The sequence below is a fragment of the Equus caballus genome, chromosome 28 (genome assembly GCF_041296265.1).
Source record: "Equus caballus isolate H_3958 breed thoroughbred chromosome 28, TB-T2T, whole genome shotgun sequence".
NCBI lineage: Eukaryota > Metazoa > Chordata > Mammalia > Perissodactyla > Equidae > Equus > Equus caballus.
Window position 1 is genome coordinate 41,408,577 of NC_091711.1, and position 19,038 is coordinate 41,427,614.

At 53.5% G+C, this 19,038-nt stretch overlaps 2 protein-coding genes and 1 long non-coding RNA gene across 6 annotated transcripts; 2 read left to right on the top strand and 1 right to left on the bottom strand.

The window, feature by feature from the left end:
• The first annotated feature begins 880 nt into the window (after positions 1 to 880).
• A3F2 (apolipoprotein B mRNA editing enzyme, catalytic polypeptide 3F-like) lies at positions 881 to 17,649 on the top strand. Of its 4 annotated transcripts, none has more exon segments than NM_001434488.1 (7): positions 881 to 1,247; positions 12,063 to 12,219; positions 13,489 to 13,759; positions 13,981 to 14,095; positions 15,451 to 15,607; positions 16,878 to 17,148; positions 17,370 to 17,634. In NM_001434488.1, coding segments are annotated over 6 exon segments (1,083 nt in total). In that variant the 5' UTR covers positions 881 to 1,247; positions 12,063 to 12,069; the 3' UTR covers positions 17,489 to 17,634.
• Positions 1,163 to 5,492, top strand: LOC138921136 (DNA dC->dU-editing enzyme APOBEC-3F-like). The gene is given in 4 exon segments (XM_070253637.1): positions 1,163 to 1,479; positions 3,301 to 3,457; positions 4,727 to 4,997; positions 5,219 to 5,492. Coding segments are annotated over 3 exon segments (540 nt in total). The 5' UTR covers positions 1,163 to 1,479; positions 3,301 to 3,307; the 3' UTR covers positions 5,338 to 5,492.
• On the bottom strand, positions 8,666 to 10,301 carry LOC138921137 (uncharacterized). The gene is made up of 2 exons (XR_011433445.1): positions 10,194 to 10,301; positions 8,666 to 9,103 (listed from the first exon to the last, which is right to left on the bottom strand). It is a non-coding gene; the product is annotated as an uncharacterized lncRNA (long non-coding RNA).
• Positions 17,650 to 19,038: the final 1,389 nt, after the last annotated feature.

The following is a 19,038-nucleotide window of genomic DNA, read 5'->3' on the forward strand; positions in this document are numbered from 1 at the left end:
GGTCGTGAGTGAGCAGACCTCACTAACTCTTCATGGCCTTAAATCTAAGCGGCTGTTTTAGAAGCTTCCCGGGGAAAAGCGAAAGCACAGCAGGAACTGTGGCGGGCATCCCAAACTCAAGTCGTTATCTGAACGTCCAGTCCTTGTCCAAATGCGGGCAGGGTTGTCCTACTGCAAAATGCCTGGGCAGCAACTCGGACAAACAAAGCTGTTCTTCTCATCACAGACACCTGCTTCCACTCCACACCTAGCCGCCCCTGGCATCCTCCACCTTGCCGCTCACTCCGTCATCAGCCCGCCACACTCTGCTCCTCCCTTATCCCCTTCCCACATTGCTGCCAGAGAAGCTCTGGGGGGATGCAGCCTAGGGATGGTGATGGTGAAAAAAACAATTAACAGTTAAGTTTCCGTTTAAAGAAGATTTTAGAAGAGAAGTAAGATAGGGTATGTGAGGATTGAGATGATCAGAGCTTTTCCAAAAAGCAGAATAGAAAACGGAAGGTGGCCGAGAATCAGGTGCGAGACACAGCAGCTCAGGCACTCAAGGACAAACAGGAGTGCACGCCTGGTTGTTTGGCCACAGAGCCGACTACCGTGCAAAGGCACTGGGGAAGATCTCAGTGGAGGTTCCAGACAGGGTGGCCTGGACCACGGCACAGCCAAAAGGGAGCAAGAGATCAGCCGGACGCAGTGGGATTCTGGGCAGGCAGAGGCAGAGGCAGAAGAAGGAAGAGCAAGAGGGAAGGGGTTCGCTTTGGAATACATCCATAACATCGTGGTGGAGAACGTCTTGGGTCCCACACGGACCTGCTGGCTCTTCCCCTGTTTGGCCGTCTCAGTGTGAATTGTTGGTGACAGCAGACACTCGTCTCTTCACTACCCCCCACCCCCACTCCGCCCGGTCCACATGGCTGCCCGGGAGTCTAGGGCAGACTCCAGGGGGCTCTCTGGCTGCTGCAGCTCATCTACTTTGATGCCCCCCCGTCCGTGTCTCCTCCAAGGAGGGAGGCACCGAGGGGCACAGATGTGGGTGACACACCTCTTGATCATCTCAGTCATCAGTGGAGAGGCCTCCAGCCTGCCCCTCCCCTGAGGAGCCAGCCTCTGTCCTGCTCTCTTCAGCCAGGGCCTGGCCCATCCCCCTCTCTGGCATCATTACTTTCTCTTTCCCTTTGCAACAGTGTTGGGTCCTGCCCCACAGACCGGCGAGCGCTGCCAAGAGGGAGGGCCCGAGAGAAGCAGAAAAGGTGGGTCAGAGGCTGAGGAAGTCTACCCGCCTCCCTAGGGCCCTACTACCCCTGGTGCCTAAGCAGGAAGCAGGTGGGGCCTCAGCCAAAAGCCGAGTAGGTCACTCTCAGACAAGGGGCTTTGCTGAAGCAAACGCCTGGGAGAGGAAATGGACCCCCAGCCCCCAGGGCAAAGGGCAGTGCTGGTTCAAAACTACTGAGGCGGGGGCTACGTCCAGGCTCCCAGGAACAGGTAAGTCAACAGCCCAGGAGGACGAAAGAAGGTGGATCTGAGCCCAGACGAGCAAAGGCACCATAAGGCCTCCCACCAACCTCCCCAACTCCCAACTCCTAACCACCAACCTCCACTCCGTTATCGTAGCAGGAAGGGTGTGGGCCACCCCTCAGACAGCTGTGGGAGGACTCTCTCAGACCAGGGGCTTTCCCAAAGCTGGGAGAGGAGATGGAGCCTCAGCGCTGGGGACAAAGGGCAGGGCTGGACCAGCCTTCCCGGGAGGCTAAGCCAATGCCCAGATTAGGTACCACCGCCCCCTCTGTCCTGCTGTGCCCTCTTTCTGCAGCCCCTTCCTTTGTGGTGGGCCCTGCTGTCCCTCTGTCCTCGGCCTCCTCCTCCTCCCCACTCCCAGCCTCGCTTCTCTCCCTCTCTGGGCTCCTTGGCTGCAGGACCCACTGCCATCTGGGGTCTTTGCCCACTGCTGAGGATGCCCTCACTATTGCCTCTGACCTGATCCTTCCCACACCTCCACTCCCACCATTGGTCCTCCTGGCCCACCTCTGGGTCTGAAAGTCTGTCGGGCGGGGCTGTCCCCGCTGCCTGTGCGACCCTGCCCGCTCTGTGGGTCCTCAGGAAGTTCCGTGCTCTGTTAACACTTAGAATATGCTCAAAGGATGATTGAAGCAGTTGGTGTATTTAGTTTAAAGCACTTTGATCGATTTCCTATAATATTTACACCATTATAAACATCAGGCGAGACTAGCTCTCTGAGGCGAGAAGATAAATAATCTCTTCCAAGGATAGCTCAACTATGACCAGAAAAGTGAATGCAGACCGTTCTTAAACAGACCCACAGGGGCCAGCCCGGTGGCGCAGCGGTTAAATTCCCACATTCGCCTTCTCAGCGGCCCGGGGTTCACCGGTTCAGATCCCGGTTGCAGACATGGCACCCTCCAGCAAGCCTAGCTGTGGTAGGCAGACCACATAGAAAGTAGAAGATGGGCACGGATGTTAGCTCAGGGCCCGCCTTCCACAGCAAAAAGAGGAGGATTGGTGGCAGATGTTACCTCAGGGCTAATCATCCTTAAAAATAAAAAAAAAATACCCACAAGCTAGGCACTCACGCTTCCCGTTTATAACCATGCCACTAATGGAAATTGGAGAAAAGATGCCACGATTGGGAGAAGCATTCTTATTTTAAAATCAAGTAGAAAAGAAAGCCACATCAAGACTGTGCCCTGCTGTAAGGTCACATAACGGGACAGCTGGAAACGTCCTCGCCTGGACAGGGCCCAGCGCCATCACTTACTGGCCTGTGACTTGGGCAGGCTGCTCACCTCTCTGTGCCCCGGCTTCCTCCTCTATCAGGGAGGATGGCTCCCACAGGATTTGGGGAGGAGTGGGTGAGTTCAGATGCATAAAGCACGGAGAAGAGTAGCCTGAGCCTCTGAATTTAGGTGTTAACCTGATATTTTAAAAAACGCATAGGGGAAAAGTCAGCGATGAATGAAACTGAGGGGTTAAAAGCTATAATTTGGGGATAGAGGGGTTTTATTCATCCTTTCTGTTTTTCCGATGGGTTGGGAAAGGGTGGGCAGGAAAAGTGGGGGTGGAGTGTGCTGTTGGAAGGAGCAGAGCCGGGCCTGTGGGAGAGGTCACCCGTGCCTGCTGACCCCGTGCCCCTCTCCCCTTCCCCTCCCCCAGTCTTCCTGCCAGGAAAGGCAGCCAGGAATGCTCAGGGCCCAGGAGGGCCCAGGGGGCTGTGTTCAGGAGGCACCAGCCAGGGGGTGCCCCAGGCGGCACTCTCTCCGTTTTCACTTTCCTCTCTTTTGCCCCCAGAAACCCAATGGAGAAGTTGGATGCCGAGGTCTTCTCCTTCCACTTCCGCAACCTGGAATTTGCCTATGGTCGGAACTGCTCCTACCTCTGCTACCGAGTGGAAGGAAGGTTGAGCGGCTCACCTGGCCCCTCTGAACAGGGGGTCTTTGTGAATGAGGTACGGCCTGGACGACACTCCCCTCACAGGCAGGAGTTAGGCCCGGTGAGGATGCAGAAAAAATTGAGGGAAGTAAAATGCCAGATGGGGGGTTCTCAGTGGGGTATCCTTCTTTCCGCAACATCTTCCTAAATCCTCGGCCCTGGATGTCCCTGCTTGGCCCTCCTGGAACCTGCTACACCATTGCCTCTGGCTTATCCCACAAGGCCTCTGGGCAGAGTCTGCTGATGACAAGGCTTGTCATCCGGCTTGGTCTCAGCAATCTTGGAGGCAAGAGTGTCTTTACAAAGTTCGGCCTGATGGACGCTTTCTCTGGCCCTGCTAACTGCCCTGCTGGGCGGGTCCTCCCCCAGCCACACCCCTGACTCCTCTCTGTCCAGGACCTGTGATCCCACAGGGAGAACCCACACCCTGGTCCTGCCTGCCTCCCAGCCCACTCCAAACCCGGGGCCCAGGTCTCCCTGGCTGACCACCGCAGAACCAGCAGTTACCAGATCGAGCCCACCCCCACCACGCGGCCCCCGCGACAACCACTGACCGCTCCTACGACACCTCCTACCACACGCCTGCCCTTTCTTCTCCATCCAGGAGAAACCGCAGGCTTTTCAGGACCTGTTTGGATGAGAGAGGAGTGATGGGATAGGAGGGCGCTCTAACAGTGTGATCCCATAGAAACATCATCAAGGTCACATAGATCATTCAACTTTTTCTTGCACCCAGTGTTCAAAAAGTTAAGAGAAACTGATCAAATTAATATTGAGAATGTATTCGGCAACATATCTAGGATATTATTTCAACGTATAATTAATATGAAAATTCTTCGTCAGATACTTACATTCTTTTTCATACTAAGTCATTAACATGAGATGTGTCTTCGCCACACATCTCAATTCAGAGGAGCCACCTTTCAAGTGCTCAGGAGACACGTGTGGCTAGTGGCTCTGCTGTGGGACAGGGCAGCTCTGTGGCCCTCTCCAACAGACACAAGCCAGGACCCTAGGGCGCCTGGCCTGGAGCAGGTGCTCGGGATGCTTGTAGAATGAATGAAGGGGAGAGTGGCTGTTGGAATTAATGAATGAGTCCGGGAACGTGGGAAGGGATGACTACATAGACAAAGAAGAGAGGGGAGAGACGGAAAGAAGGGCTAAATCAATGAATAACATGCCACTGGGACTCCTGCGCCCTCGCCCTCCCCGCTCCACCCAGCCCCTGCCACCCCGCCTGCTCTGGCAGCCAAGAGGGTCCCCTTTGATTCTCCGTCCCTCCCAGGTCTGTGGCAAGACTCGCTGCCACGCAGAACTCTGCTTCCTCGATTGGTTCCGCCTCAGGCTGTCCCCTGACGAGTATTACCGTGTCACCTGGTTCATATCCTGGAGCCCCTGCTTCTACTGTGCCAGGGAGGTGGCCGACTTCCTGAAGCAGCACCGGAACGTCAAGCTGAGCATCTTTGCCGCCCGCCTCTACTATTACTGAGACCACGCACAGGGCCTTCGAAGCCTGTGCAGCAGTGGGGCCCAGCTGGCCATCATGTTCTTCTGGGGTGAGAGCAAAGGGCGCTGGGGGCAGGGCTGTGGCGGGGGTGCCTAGCACGGGTTGGGGCACCTAGAATGCTCCCAGGGAGAGTGCATGGGAGGAGAGCCTGGGAAACTGAGGCAGGACTGATGGCACCTAGCAGGGAGACCAGACCCTGAGCGGGGAGGGACAGGAGAGAAAGGCCTCGCCAGGCACGGCCCTGACTGCCCCCTCCCCTCTTCATCTCAGATTTCAGATACTGCTGGGACAACTTTGTGCACAACAGTGGAAGGGAATTCAGTCCTTGGAAAAAGATTAATGTAAATTCTCGTCTCCTGGCCACAAAGCTTGAGGAGATTCTCAAGTGAGCGCTTCCTCAGCCTCCTGGCTCCATCCTTTCCGCTGCTGAGTAGCTGGAGCTGGTACCCTGACCTAAGGAGACCGGCCTACCTCAGAGATGTTGCAAGCTTGCTTCCAGACCACCACAAAAAACCTAATATCACAATAAAGCGAGTCACGTGAATTTTTTGGCTTCCCAGTGCATATAAAAGTTTTATATATATATAAAAGCTATATTTAGGGCCCGGCCCAGTGGCTGATTGATTAAAGTTCTGGGTGCTCTGCTTCGGTGGCCCGGGTCTGTGGGTTTGCATCCTGTGCACAGACATACTCCACTCACCAGCCATGCTCTGGCAGTGACCCACACAAAGAAAAATAGAGGAGGGTTGGCACAGATGTTAGCTCAGGGCGAATCTTCCTCAGCAAAAAAAAAGATATATTTATACCATACTGGAGTCTATTAAGTGGCAATAGCAGTCTGTCTTTAAAAACCCCAATGTATATACCTTAATTTAAAAATACTTTATTGCTCAAAAACGTTAACCATCCTCTGAGCCTTCAGTGAGTTGCAATCTTTTTGCTGGTGGGGGCTCCTGCCTCGACGTTGATGCCTGCTGATCAGGGTGGTGGCTGCTGAAGGCTGGGTGGCTGTGGCAACTCCTTGCAACGAGACAACAGTGAAGTTTGCCACATCGATTGACTCTTCCTTTCATGAACGATTGCTCTGCAGCACACGATGCTGTTTGACAGCATTTTACCCACAGAAGAACTTCTTTCAAAACTGGAGTCGATCCTCTCCGACTCTGCTGCCGCTTTACCAACAAAGTTCATGGAATGTTCTAAATCCTTTCTTGTCATTTCAGCCGTCTTCACAGCGTCTTCACCAGGAGTGCACTCCACCTCACAAAACTGCTTCCCTTCCCTCATCCATGAGCAGCAACTCCTCAGCCGTTAGAGTTTATCACGGGATGGCGGCAATTCAGTCTCGTCTTCAGGCTCCACTTCTCATTCTAGTCCTCTTGCTGTTTCCCCTCCATCTGCATTTACTGCCTCCAGTGGAGTCTCGAAACCCTCAGAGTCATCCACGAGGGCTGGAATCAAGTTCTTCCGAAGGTCACAGGCTGTGGATTCTGACCCATTCCTCTCGTCTTGCTGAGAATCGCAGATGTTCCTTTCTCTAATGGCCCTTTTGTTTCAATTACGTCCCACGAAGAAGACAGGGGCACCAGCTACCTTGAACTGCTGCAGACCGCACTGCAAGACTGACCCACATGCAGAAGAACCAGGCAGGACCCTAGAGTGACCTTTGCTTCATCGACACGGTAACACCCCCGCCACGTAGGGAGCAACAGCACGCCTTTAGGCACACAGGAAGCACAAACACCTAAGGAGCCTGCTCGAGCTTATGCCCACCCCTACACCTAACGACAAAACTTCAACGTTGAATATTCATTCCCCACCTCACATCAAAACTACCTGCTTTCCCTTACTTGGGGAGCCACGGCGTGGGAAACTGCGGTCTCCTTATTTGCTGCAAATAAAATTTACTTTGTGGGACAACTGCTCCTGGTGAAGGCTTTGATTTCGACTCACCAAGAAGCGAACTCACGTTGCTCGGTGACACACACTCCGTTTCATGCTCATATTTGGACCTCTTCCCACGAATCACAAATGTTCTTGATGACATCTGGATGGCGCATCCTTTCCAGAGGTTTTCAGTTTACTTTTCCCAAATCCGTCAGAGGAATCAATAGCTATGGCAGCTGTAGCATCATGAAATGTGTTTCTTAAGTCATAAGACCTGCCAGTCGAACCCTTCCTTCCACCTGACCACTTCCTTGATCCATGGGCTGCAGAAAGGCTGCGTGTTAGCAGGCATGACAACATTACTCTCATTGAACATCTCCATCGGAGGTTTCAGGTGAGCAGGTGGGTTGCCAACGAGCAGTAATATTTTTAAAGGAGTCTTTTGTTTCTGAGCAGCCGTTCTCAACAGTAGGCTTAAAATATGCAGTAAACTGTGCTGCAGATAGATGTGCTCTCGTCCAGGCTTTGTTGTTCCAGTGATAGAGCACAGGCAGAGTACATTTAGCATCAGTCTTAAGGGCCCCAGGATTTTCGGGATGGTAAATGAGCATCAGCTTCAGCTTAAAGCAACCAGCTGCGTCAGCCTCTAACAAGAGTCAGCCTGTCCTTTGAATCTTTGAAGCCAGGTGTTGGCTTCTCCTCTCTAGCGATGTAAGTCCTAGATGGCATCTTCTTCCTAGATAAGGATGTTTCATCTTACATTGGAAATCTGTTGTTAAGTGTACCCCTTCGTGAATTATCTTAGCTAGATCTTCTGGGAAACCAGCTGCAGCTTCTCCATGAGCACTGGCTGCCTCTCCTCCCACTTCTCTGTTATGGAGACGGCTTCTTTCCTTAAACCTCCTCAACCAGCCTCTGCTGGCTTCAGACTTTTCTCCTGCAGCTTCCTCCCCTCTCTCAGCCTTCACAGAATTCAAGAGGGTCAGGGCCTGGCTCGGGATTAGGCTTTAGCTTAAGGGAAAGTTGTGGCTGGTTTGATCTTCTATCCAGATGCTAAAACTTTCTCCATATCAGCAATCAGGCTGTTTCGCTTTCTTATCATCCGTGCGTCCATTGGAGTAGCACTTTTAATTTCCTTCAAGAACTTGTCCTTGGCATTCACCACTCACCTAACTGGTGCAACAGGCCTGGCTTTTGGCCTGCCTCGGCTTTCTAGATAACTTGATCATTTCTAGCTTTCGATTTGAAGTGAGAGACATGCAACCCTTCCCTCCACCTGACCACTTAGGGGCCATTATGGGTTATTAATTGGCTAATTTCAATCTTGTTCCATCTCAGGGAATAGGGAGGCCCGAGGAGAGGGAGAGAGGCAGGGGAGGAGGCAGGACACACAGAACATTATCAAGTAACTTCGCCATCTTATATGGGTGCAGTTGGTGGCACCCCAAAACGACTACAAAAGTATCAGCAAAGACAACTGATCACACATCACCGTAACAAACATAATAATTATGAAAACGCTTGAAATATTGCAAGAATTACCAAAACGTGAAACAGACATGCAAAGTGAGCAAATGCTATTGGAAAAATGGAGCCCACAGACTTGCTCAATTCCAGATTGCCGAAAACCTTCAATTTGTAAAAAAGGCAGAGCACAATACAATGAAGTATGCCTGTATGTCATTTAAAATTGGTAAATAAGGGGGCACAAGCCACCCCCACGGGGTCAGCAGGTGGCTCCCTCAGTGTCTGAGCTCCCGTTCTGGGGAAGTGAAATCCAGGGGTGGCTTTGACTCAAGGCACAGCCTCAGTGCACCCACACAAAGGAAGGAGAGTCACAACGTTTATTATTACTCACAGATCGAGAAGCCAGGAGGTGCAAGGAGCTGGAGTCCTCTGTTCCAGGTCGTGAGTGAGCAGACCTCACTAACTCTTCATGGCCTTAAATCTAAGCGGCTGTTTTAGAAGCTTCCCGGGGAAAAGCGAAAGCACAGCAGGAACTGTGGCGGGCATCCCAATCTCAAGTCGTTATCTGAACGTCCAGTCCTTGTCCAAATGCGGGCAGGGTTGTCCTACTGCAAAATGCCTGGGCAGCAACTCGGACAAACAAAGCTGTTCTTCTCATCACAGACACCTGCTTCCACTCCACACCCAGCCGCCCCTGGCATCGTCCACCTTGCCGCTCACTCCGTCATCAGCCCGCCACACTCTGCTCCTCCCTTATCTCCTTCCCACATTGTTGCCAGAGAAGCTCTGGGGGGATTCAGCCTAGGGATGGTGATGGCGAAAAAAACAATTGACAGTTAAGTTTCTGTTTAAATAAGTTTTTAGAAGAAAAGTAGGATGAGGTATGTGAGGATTGAGATGATCAGAGCTTTTACAAAAAGCAGAATAGAAAATGGACAGCGGCCGAGAATCAGGTGAGAGAAACAGCAGCTCAGGCACTCAAGGTCAAACAGGAGTGCACGCCTGGTTGTTTGGCCACAGAGCCGACTACCGTGCAAAGGCACTGGGGAAGGTCTCAGTGGAGGTTCCAGACAGGGTGGCCTGGACCACGGCACAGCCAAAAGGGAGCAAGAGATCAGCCGGACGCAGTGGGATTCTGGGCAGGCAGAGGCAGAGGCAGAAGAAGGAAGAGCAAGAGGGAAGGGGTTCGCTTTGGAATACATCCATAACATCGTGGTGGAGAACGTCTTGGGTCCCACACGGACCTGCTGGCTCTTCCCCTGATTGGCCGTCTCAGTGTGAATTGTTGGTGACAGCAGACACTCGTCTCTTCACTACCCCCCACCCCCACTCCGCCCGGTCCACATGGCTGCCCGGGAGTCTAGGGCAGACTCCAGGGGGCTCTCTGGCTGCTGCAGCTCATCTACTTTGATGCCCCCCCGTCCGTGTCTCCTCCAAGGAGGGAGGCACCGAGGGGCACAGATGTGGGTGACACACCTCTTGATCATCTCAGTCATCAGTGGAGAGGCCTCCAGCCTGCCCCTCCCCTGAGGAGCCAGCCTCTGTCCTGCTCTCTTCAGCCAGGGCCTGGCCCATCCCCCTCTCTGGCATCATTACTTTCTCTTTCCCTTTGCAGCAGTGTTGGGTCCTGCCCCACAGACCGGCGAGTGCCGCCAAGACGGAGGGCCCCAGAGAGGCAGAGAAGGTGGGTCTGAGGCTGAGGAAGTCTACCTCCAACCCTCCGCCCCCGCCCGGGCCCTCGCACCCCTGGTGCCTAACCAGGCAAAGGGGTGGCCTCAGCCAGAAGCCAGGGAGATCACTCTCAGATAAGGGGCTTTCCCTAAGCCAAGGTCTCGGGGAGCAGAGGGCCCCCCACTTCCCCAGGTCAAGGGCAGTGCTGGTACAAGCTTACTGAGGTGGGGGCTACGTCCAGGCTCCCAGGAACAGGTAAGTCAACAGCCCGGGAGGACGAAAGAAGGTGGATCTGAGCCCAGAGGAGCAAAGGCACCCTAGGGCCTCCTACAAACCCCGCCCCCAACTCCTAACTCCTAACCACCAAACTCCACTCCGTTATCGTTATCGTAGCAGGAAGGGTGTGGGCCACCCCTCAGACAGCTGTGGGAGGACTCTCTCAGATCAGGGGCTTTCCCAAAGCTGGAAGAGGAGAGGGAGCCTCAGCGCTGGGGACAAAGGGCAGGGCTGGACCAGCCTTCCCGGGAGGCTAAGCCAATGCCCAGATTAGGTACCACCGCCCCCTCTGTCCTGCTGTGCCCTCTTTCTGCAGCCCCTTCCTTTGTGGTGGGCCCTGCTGTCCCTCTGTCCTCGGCCTCCTCCTCCTCCCCACTCCCAGCCTCGCTTCTCTCCCTCTCTGGGCTCCTTGGCTGCAGGACCCACTGCCATCTGGAGTCTTTGCCCACTGCTGAGGATGCCCTCACTATTGCCTCTGACCTGATCCTTCCCACACCTCCACTCCCACCATTGGTCCTCCTGGCCCACCTCTGGGTCTGAAAGTCTGTCGGGCGGGGCTGTCCCCGCTGCCTGTGCGACCCTGCCCGCTCTGTGGGTCCTCAGGAAGTTCCGTGCTCTGTTAACACTTAGAATTTGGTCAAAGGATGATTGAAGCAGTTGGTGTATTTAGTTTAAAGCACTTTGATCGATTTCCTATAATATTTACACCATTATAAACATCAGGCGAGACTAGGTCTCTGAGGCGAGAAGATAAATGATCTCTTCCAAGGATAGCTCAACCATGACCAGAAAAGTGAATGCAGACCGTTCTTAAACAGACCCACAGGGGCCAGCCCGGTGGCGCAGCGGTTAAATTCGCACGGTCGGCATCTCAGCGGCCCGGGGTTCGCCAGTTCAGATCCCGGTTGCAGACATGGCAACGCTCAGCAAGCCATGCTGTGGTAGGCAAACCACATGCAAAGTATAGGAAGATGGGCACGGATGTTACCTCAGGGTCAGTCTTCCTCAGCAAAAAGAGGAGGATTGGTGGCCGATGTTAGCTCAGGGCTAATCTTCCTCAAAAGAGAAAAAAACATACCCACAAGCTAGGCACCCATGCTTCAAGTTTATAACCACGGCACTAATGGAAATTAGAGAAAAGATGTCGCGATCGGGAGAAGCATTCTTATTTTTAAATCAAGTAGAAAAGAAAGCCACATCAAGACTGAGCACTGCTGTAAGGTCACATAACGGGACAGCTGGAAACGTCCTCGCCTGGACAGGGCCCAGCGCCAGCACTTACTGGCCTGCGACTTGGGCAGGCTGCTCACCTCTCTGTGCCCCGGCTTCCTCCTCTATCAGTGAGGATGGCTCCCACAGGATTTGGGGAGGAGTGGGTGAGTTCAGATGCATAAAGCACGGAGAAGAGTAGCCTGAGCCTCTGAATTTAGGTGTTAACCTGATATTTTAAAAAAATGCATAGGGGAAAAGACAGAGATGAATGAAACTGAGGGGTTGAAAGCTATAATTTGGGGGTGGAGGGGTTTTATTTGTCCTTTCTGTTTTTCTGGTGGGTTGGGAAAGGGTGGGTAGGAAAAGTGGGGGTGGAATGTGCTGTTGGAAGGAGAAGAGCCGGGCCTGTGGGAGAGGTCACCCGTGCCTGCTGACCCCATGCCCCTCTCCCCTTCCCCTCCCCCAGTCTTCCTGCCAGGAAAGGCAGCCAGGAATGCTCATGGCCCAGGAGGGCCCAGGGGGCTGTTTTCAGGAGGAACCAGCCAGGGGGTGCCCCAGGCGGCACTCTCTCAGTCTTCACTTTCCTCTCTTTTGCCCCTAGAAACCCAATGGAGAAGTTGGATCCTGAGACCTTCTCCTTCCACTTCCTTAACATGGAATTTGTCTATGGTCGGAACTGCTCCTACCTCTGCTACCAAGTGGAAGGAAGGTTGAGCGGCTCACCTGGCCTCTCTGAACAGGGGGTCTTTGTGAATGAGGTATGGCCTGGACGACACTCCCCTCGCAGGCAGGAGTTTGGCCCTTGGAGGATGCAGAAAAAATTGAGGGAAGTAAAATGCCAGATGGGGGGTTCTCAGTGGGGTATCCTTCTTTCCACAACAACTTCCTAAATCCTCGGCCGTGATGTCCCTGCTTGGCCCTCCTGGAACCTGCTATGCCATGGCCTCTGGCTTATCCCACAAGGTGTCTAGGCAGAGTCTGCTGATGACAAGGCTTGTCATCTGGCTTGGCCTCAGCGATCTTGGAGGCAAGAGTGTCTTTACAAAGTTCGGCCTGATGAACGCTTTCTCTGGCCCTGCTAACTGCCCTGCTGGGCGGGTCCTCCCCCGGCCACACCCCTGACTCCTCTCTGTCCAGGACCTGTGATCCCACAGGGAGAACCCACACCCTGGTCCTGCCTGCCTCCCAGCCCACTCCAAACCCGGGGCCCAGGTCTCCCTGGCTGACCACCGCAGAACCAGCAGTTACCAGATCGAGCCAACCACAACTGTGTGGCCCCAGCGCCAACCACTGACCGCTCCTGCGACACCTCCTACCACACGCCTGCCCTCTCTTCTCCATCCAGGAGAAACCACAGGCTGTTCAGGACCTGTTTGGGGGAGGGAGGAGTGATGGGATGGGAGGGCGCTCTAGCAGTGTGATCCCATAGAAACATCATCGAGTTCACATAGATCATTCAACTTTTTCTTGCACCCAGTGTTCAAAAAGTTAAGAGAAACTGATCAAATTAATATTGAGAATGTATTCGGCAACATATCTAGGATATTATTTCAACATACAATTAATATGAAAATTCTTCGTCAGATACTTTACATGCTTTTTCATACTAAGTCATTAAAATGAGATGTGTCTTGGCCACACATCTCAGTTCAGAGGAGCCACCTTTCAAGTGCCCAGGAGACACGTGTGGCTAGTGGCTCTGCTGTGGGACAGGGCAGCTCTGTGGCCCTCTCCAGCAGACACAAGCCGGGACCCTACGGGGCCTGGCCTGGAGCAGGTGCTCGGGATGCTTGTAGAATGAATGAAGGGGAGAGTGGCTGTTGGAATTAATGAATGAGTCCGTGAACGTGGGAAGGGATGACTACATAGACAAAGAAGAGAGGGGAGAGACAGAAAGAAGGGCTAAATCAATGAATGACACGCCCCTGGGACTCCTGGGCCCTCGCCCTCCCCGCTCCATCCAGCCCCTGCCACCCCGTCTGCTCTGGCAGCCAAGAGGGTCCCCTTTGATTCTCCCTCACGCCCAGGTCTGTGGTGACACTGGCGGCCACGCAGAACTCTGCTTCCTCCATTGGTTCCGCGGCAGACTGTCCCCTCACGAGTATTACCGTGTCACCTGGTTCATATCCTGGAGCCCCTGCTCCAACTGTGCCAGGGAGGTGGCCAAGTTCCTGAAGCGGCACCGGAACGTGGAGCTGAGCATCCTCGCCGCCCGCCTCTACTATTGCCGAGACCACGAGCAGGGCCTTCGGAGCCTGTGCAACAGTGGGGCCGAGCTGGCCATCATGGTCTTCAGGGGTGAGAGCAAAGGGCACTGGGGGCAGGGCTGTGGTGGGGGTGCCTAGCACGGGTTGGGGCACCTAGAATGCTCCCAGGGAGAGTGCATGGGAGGAGAGCCTGGGAAACTGAGGCAGGACTGATGGCACCTAGCAGGGAGACCAGACCCTGAGCGGGGAGGGATAGGAGAGAAAGTCCTCGCCAGGCCCGGCCCTGACTGCCCCCTCCCCTCTTCATCTCAGATTTCAGATACTGCTGGGACAACTTTGTGTACCATCATGGAAGGCACTTCATTCCTTGGGAAAACATTGATGCAAATTCTGATCTCCTGGCCAGAAAGCTTGAGGACCTTCTCAAGTGAGCGCTTCCTCAGCCTCCTCGCTCCCTCCTCTGTGCTCTCCACTGTTGAGAAGGTGGAGCTGTGACCCTGACCTAAGGAGACCTTCCCACCTCTGTCTGGCCTGTCCCCGCTGCCTGTGGGAGCCTGCCCCCTCTGTGGGTCCTCAGGAAGTTCCATGCTCTGTTAACACTTAGAATTGGATGAAAGGATGATTGAAGCAGTTGGTGTATTTAGTTTAAAGCACTTTAATCGATTTCCTATAATATTTGCACCATTATAAACATCAGGCGAGACTAGCTCTCTGAGGCAAGAAGATAAATGATCTCTTTCAAGGATAGCTCAACTATGACCAGAGAAGTGAATGCAGACCATTCTTAAACATACCCACAGGGCCAGCCCTGTGGTGCAGCGCTTAAGTTCGCAGGTTCCGCCTCTCAGAGGCCCGGGGTTCCCCGGTTCAGATCCCGGTTGCAGACATGGCACCACTCAGCAAGCCATGCTGTGGTAGGCATCCCACAAAGAAAGTAGAGGAATATGGGCACGGAGGTTAGGTCAGGGCCAGTCTTCCTCAGCAAAAAGAGGAGGATTGGTGGCAGATGTTACCTCAGGGCTAATCTTCCTCAAAAAAAAATAAGCATAGCCACAAGCTGGGCACTCACGCTTCCCGTTTATGACCATGCCACTAATGGAAATTGGAGAAAAGATGCCGCGATCGGGAGAAGCATTCTTATTTTTAAATCAAGTAGAAAAGAAAGCCACATCAAGACTGTGCACTGCTGTAAGGTCACATAACGGGACAGCTGGAAACGTCCTCGCCTGGACAGGGCCCAGCGCCATCACTTATTGGCCTGTGACTTGGGCAGGCTGCTCACCTCTCTGTGCCCCGGCTTCCTCCTCTATCAGTGAGGGTGGCTCCCACAGGATTTGGGGAGGAGTGGGTGAGTTCAGATGCATAAAGCACGGAGAAGAGTAGCCTGAGCCTCTGAATTTAGGTGTTAACCTGTTATTTTGAAAAAACGCATACGGGGAAAGTCAGCGATGAATGAAACTGAGGGGTTAAAAGCTATAATTTGGGGGTGGAAGGGTTTTATTCATCCTTTCTGTTTTTCCGATGGGTTGGGAAAGGTTAGGCAGGAAAAGTGGGGGTGGAGTGTGCTGTTGGAAGAAGCAGAGCCGGGCCTGTGGGAGAGGTCACCCATGCCTGCTGACCCCATGCCCCTCTCCCCTTCCCCTCCCCCAGTCTTCCTGCCAGGAAAGGCAGCCAGGAGTGCTCATGGCCCAGGAGGGCCCAGGGGGCGGGTCCAGGAGGCACCAGCCTGGAGTGGCCCAGACGGAACCCTCTCCATTTTCACTTTCCTCTCTTTTGCCCCAGAAACCCATTGGAGAAGCTGCATCCCAACACCTTCTCCTTCCACTTCTGCAACCTGGAATTTGCCTATGATCGGAAGTACTCCTACCTCTGCTACCAAGTGGAAGGAAGGTTGAGCGGCTCACCTGGCCTCTCTGAACAGGGGGTCTTTCTAAATGAGGTATGGCCTGGACGACACTCCCCTCGCAGGCAGGAGTTAGGCCCGGTGAGGATGCAGAAAAAATTGTGGGAAGTAAAATGCCAGATGAGGGGTTCTCAGTGGGGTATCCTTCTTTCCGAAACATCTTCCTAAATCCTCGGCCCGTGATTTCCCTGCTTGGCCCTCCGGGAACCTGCTACTCCATGGCCTCTGGCTTATCCCACAAGGTGTCTAGGCAGAGTCTGCTGATGACAAGGCTTGTCACCTGGCTTGGCCTCAGCGATCTTGGAGGCAAGAGTGTCATTACAAAGTTCCCCCTGATGGACGCTTTCTCTGGCCCTGCTAACTTCCCTGCTGGGCGGGTCCTCCCCCAGCCACACCCCTGACTCCTCTCTGTCCAGGACCTGTGATCCCACAGGGAGAACCCACACCCTGGTCCTGCCTGCCTCCCAGCCCACTCCAAACCCGGGGCCCAGGTCTCCCTGGCTGACCACCGCAGAACCAGCAGTTACCAGATCGAGCCAACCACAACTGTGTGGCCCCAGCGCCAACCACTGACCGCTCCTGCGACACCTCCTACCACACGCCTGCCCTCTCTTCTCCATCCAGGAGAAACCACAGGCTGTTCAGGACCTGTTTGGGGGAGGGAGGAGTGATGGGATGGGAGGGCGCTCTAGCAGTGTGATCCCATAGAAACATCATCGAGTTCACATAGATCATTCAACTTTTTCTTGTACCTAGTGTTCAAAAAGTTAAGAGAAACTGATCAAATTAATATTGAGAATGTATTCGGCAACATATCTAGGATAATATTTCAACATACAATTAATATGAAAATTCTTCGTCAGATACTTTACATGCTTTTTCATACTAAGTCATTAAAATGAGATGTGTCTTCGCCACACATCTCAGTTCAGAGGAGCCACCTTTCAAGTGCCCAGGAGACACGTGTGGCTAGTGGCTCTGCTGTGGGACAGGGCAGCTCTGTGGCCCTCTCCAGCAGACACAAGCCGGGACCCTACGGGGCCTGGCCTGGAGCAGGTGCTCGGGATGCTTGTAGAATGAATGAAGGGGAGAGTGGCTGTTGGAATTAATGAATGAGTCCGTGAACGTGGGAAGGGATGACTACATAAACAAAGAAGGGAGGGGAGATAGGGAAAGAAGGGCCAAATCAATGAATCACACGCCCCTGGGACTCCTGCGCCCTCGCCCTCCCCGCTCCACCCAGCCCCTGCAACCCCGTCTGCTCTGGCAGCCAAGAGGGTCCCCTTTGCTTCTCCGTCCCTCCCAGGTCTGTGACGAGAATTGCCGCCACGCAGAACTCTGCTTCCTCCATTGGTTCCGCGGCAGGCTGTCCCCTGACGAGTATTACCATGTCACCTGGTTCATATCCTGGAGCCCCTGCTCCAACTGTGCCAGGGAGGTGGCCGAGTTCCTGAAGCGGCACAGGAACGTGGAGCTGAGCATCTTCGCCGCCCGCCTCTACTATTGGCAAAGGAATAAGCCGGACCTTCGGAACCTGTGCAGCAGTGGGGCCCAGCTGGCCATCATGTTCTACCAGGGTGAGAGCAAAGGGCGCTGGGGGCAGGGCTGTGGTGGGGGTGCCTAGCACGGGTTGGGGCACCTAGAATGCTCCCAGGGAGAGTGCATGGGAGGAGAGCCTGGGAAACTGAGGCAGGACTGATGGCACCTAGCAGGGAGACCAGACCCTGAGCGGGGAGGGACAGGAGAGAAAGGCCTCGCCAGGCACGGCCCTGACTGCCCCCTCCCCTCTTCATCTCAGATTTCAGATACTGCTGGGACAACTTTGTGCACAACAGTGGAAGGGAATTCATTCCTTGGGAAAAGATTAATGTAAATTCTCGTCTCCTGGCCACAAACCTTGAGGAGATTCTCAAGTGAGCGCTTCCTCAGCCTCCTGGCTCCATCCTTTCCGCTGCTGAGTAGCTGGAGCTGGTACCCTGACCTAAGGAGACCGGCCTACCTCAGAGATGTTGCAAGCTTGCTTCCAGACCACCACAAAAAACCTAATATCACAATAAAGCGAGTCACGTGAATTTTTTGGCTTCCCAGTGCATATAAAAGTGATATATATATATAAAAGTTGTATTTAGGGCCTGGCCCAGTGGCTGATTGATTAAAGTTCTGGGTGCTCTGCTTCGGTGGCCCGGGTCTGTGGGTTTGCATCCTGTGCACAGACATACTCCACTCACCAGCCATGCTCTGGCAGTGACCCACACAAAGAAAAATAGAGGAGGGTTGGCACAGATGTTAGCTCAGGGCGAATCTTCCTCAGCAAAAAAAAAGATATATTTATACCATACTGGAGTCTATTAAGTGGCAATAGCAGTATGTCTTAAAAAACCCCAATATATATACCTTAATTTAAAAATACTTTATTGCTCAAAAATGTTAACCATCCTCTGAGCCTTCAGGGAGTTGCAATCTTTTTGCTGGTGGGGGCTCCTGCCTCGACGCTGATGCCTGCTGATCAGGGTGGTGGCTGCTGAAGGCTGGGTGGCTGTGGCAACTCCTTGCAACGAGACAACAGTGAAGTTTGCCGCATCGATTGACTCTTCCTTTCATGAACGATTGCTCTGCAGCACGCGAAGCTGATTGACAGCATTTTACCCACAGAAGAACTTCTTTCAAAACTGGAGTCGATCCTCTCCGACTCTGCTGCCGTTTTACCAACAAAGTTCATGGAATGTTCTAAATCCTTTCTTGTCATTTCAGCCGTCTTCACAGCGTCTTCACCAGGAGTGCACTCCACCTCACAAAACTGCTTCCCTTGCTCATCTGTGAGCAGCAACTCCTCACGCATTAGAGTTTATCACGGGATGGTGGCAATTCAGTCTCGTCTTCAGGCTCCACTTCTCATTCTAGTCCTCTTGCTGTTTCCCCTCCATCTGCATTTACTGCCTCCAGTGGAGTCTCGAAACCCTCAGAGTCATCCACGAGGGCTGGAATCAAGTTCTTCCGAAGGTCACTGGCTGTGGATTCTGACCCATTCCTCTCGTCTTGCTGAGAATCGCAGGGGTTCCTTTCTCTAATGGCCCTTTTGATTCAATTATGTCCCACGAAGAAAACAGGGGCACCAGCTACCTTGAACTGCTGCAGACTGCACTGCAAGACTGACCCACATGCAGAAGAACCAGGCAGGACCCTAGAGTGACCTTTGCTTCATCGACACGGTAACACCCCCGCCACGTAGGGAGCAACAGCACGCTTTTAGGCACACAGGAAGCACGAACACCTAAGGAGCCTGCTCGAGCTTATGCCCACCCCTACACCTAACGACAAAACTTCCACGTTGAATATTTATTCCCCACCTCACATCAACAGTACCTGCTTTCCCTTACTCGGGGAGCCACGGCGTGGGAAACTGCGGTCTCCTTATTTGCTGCAAATAAAATTTACTTTGTGGGACAACTGCTCCTGGTGAAGGCTTT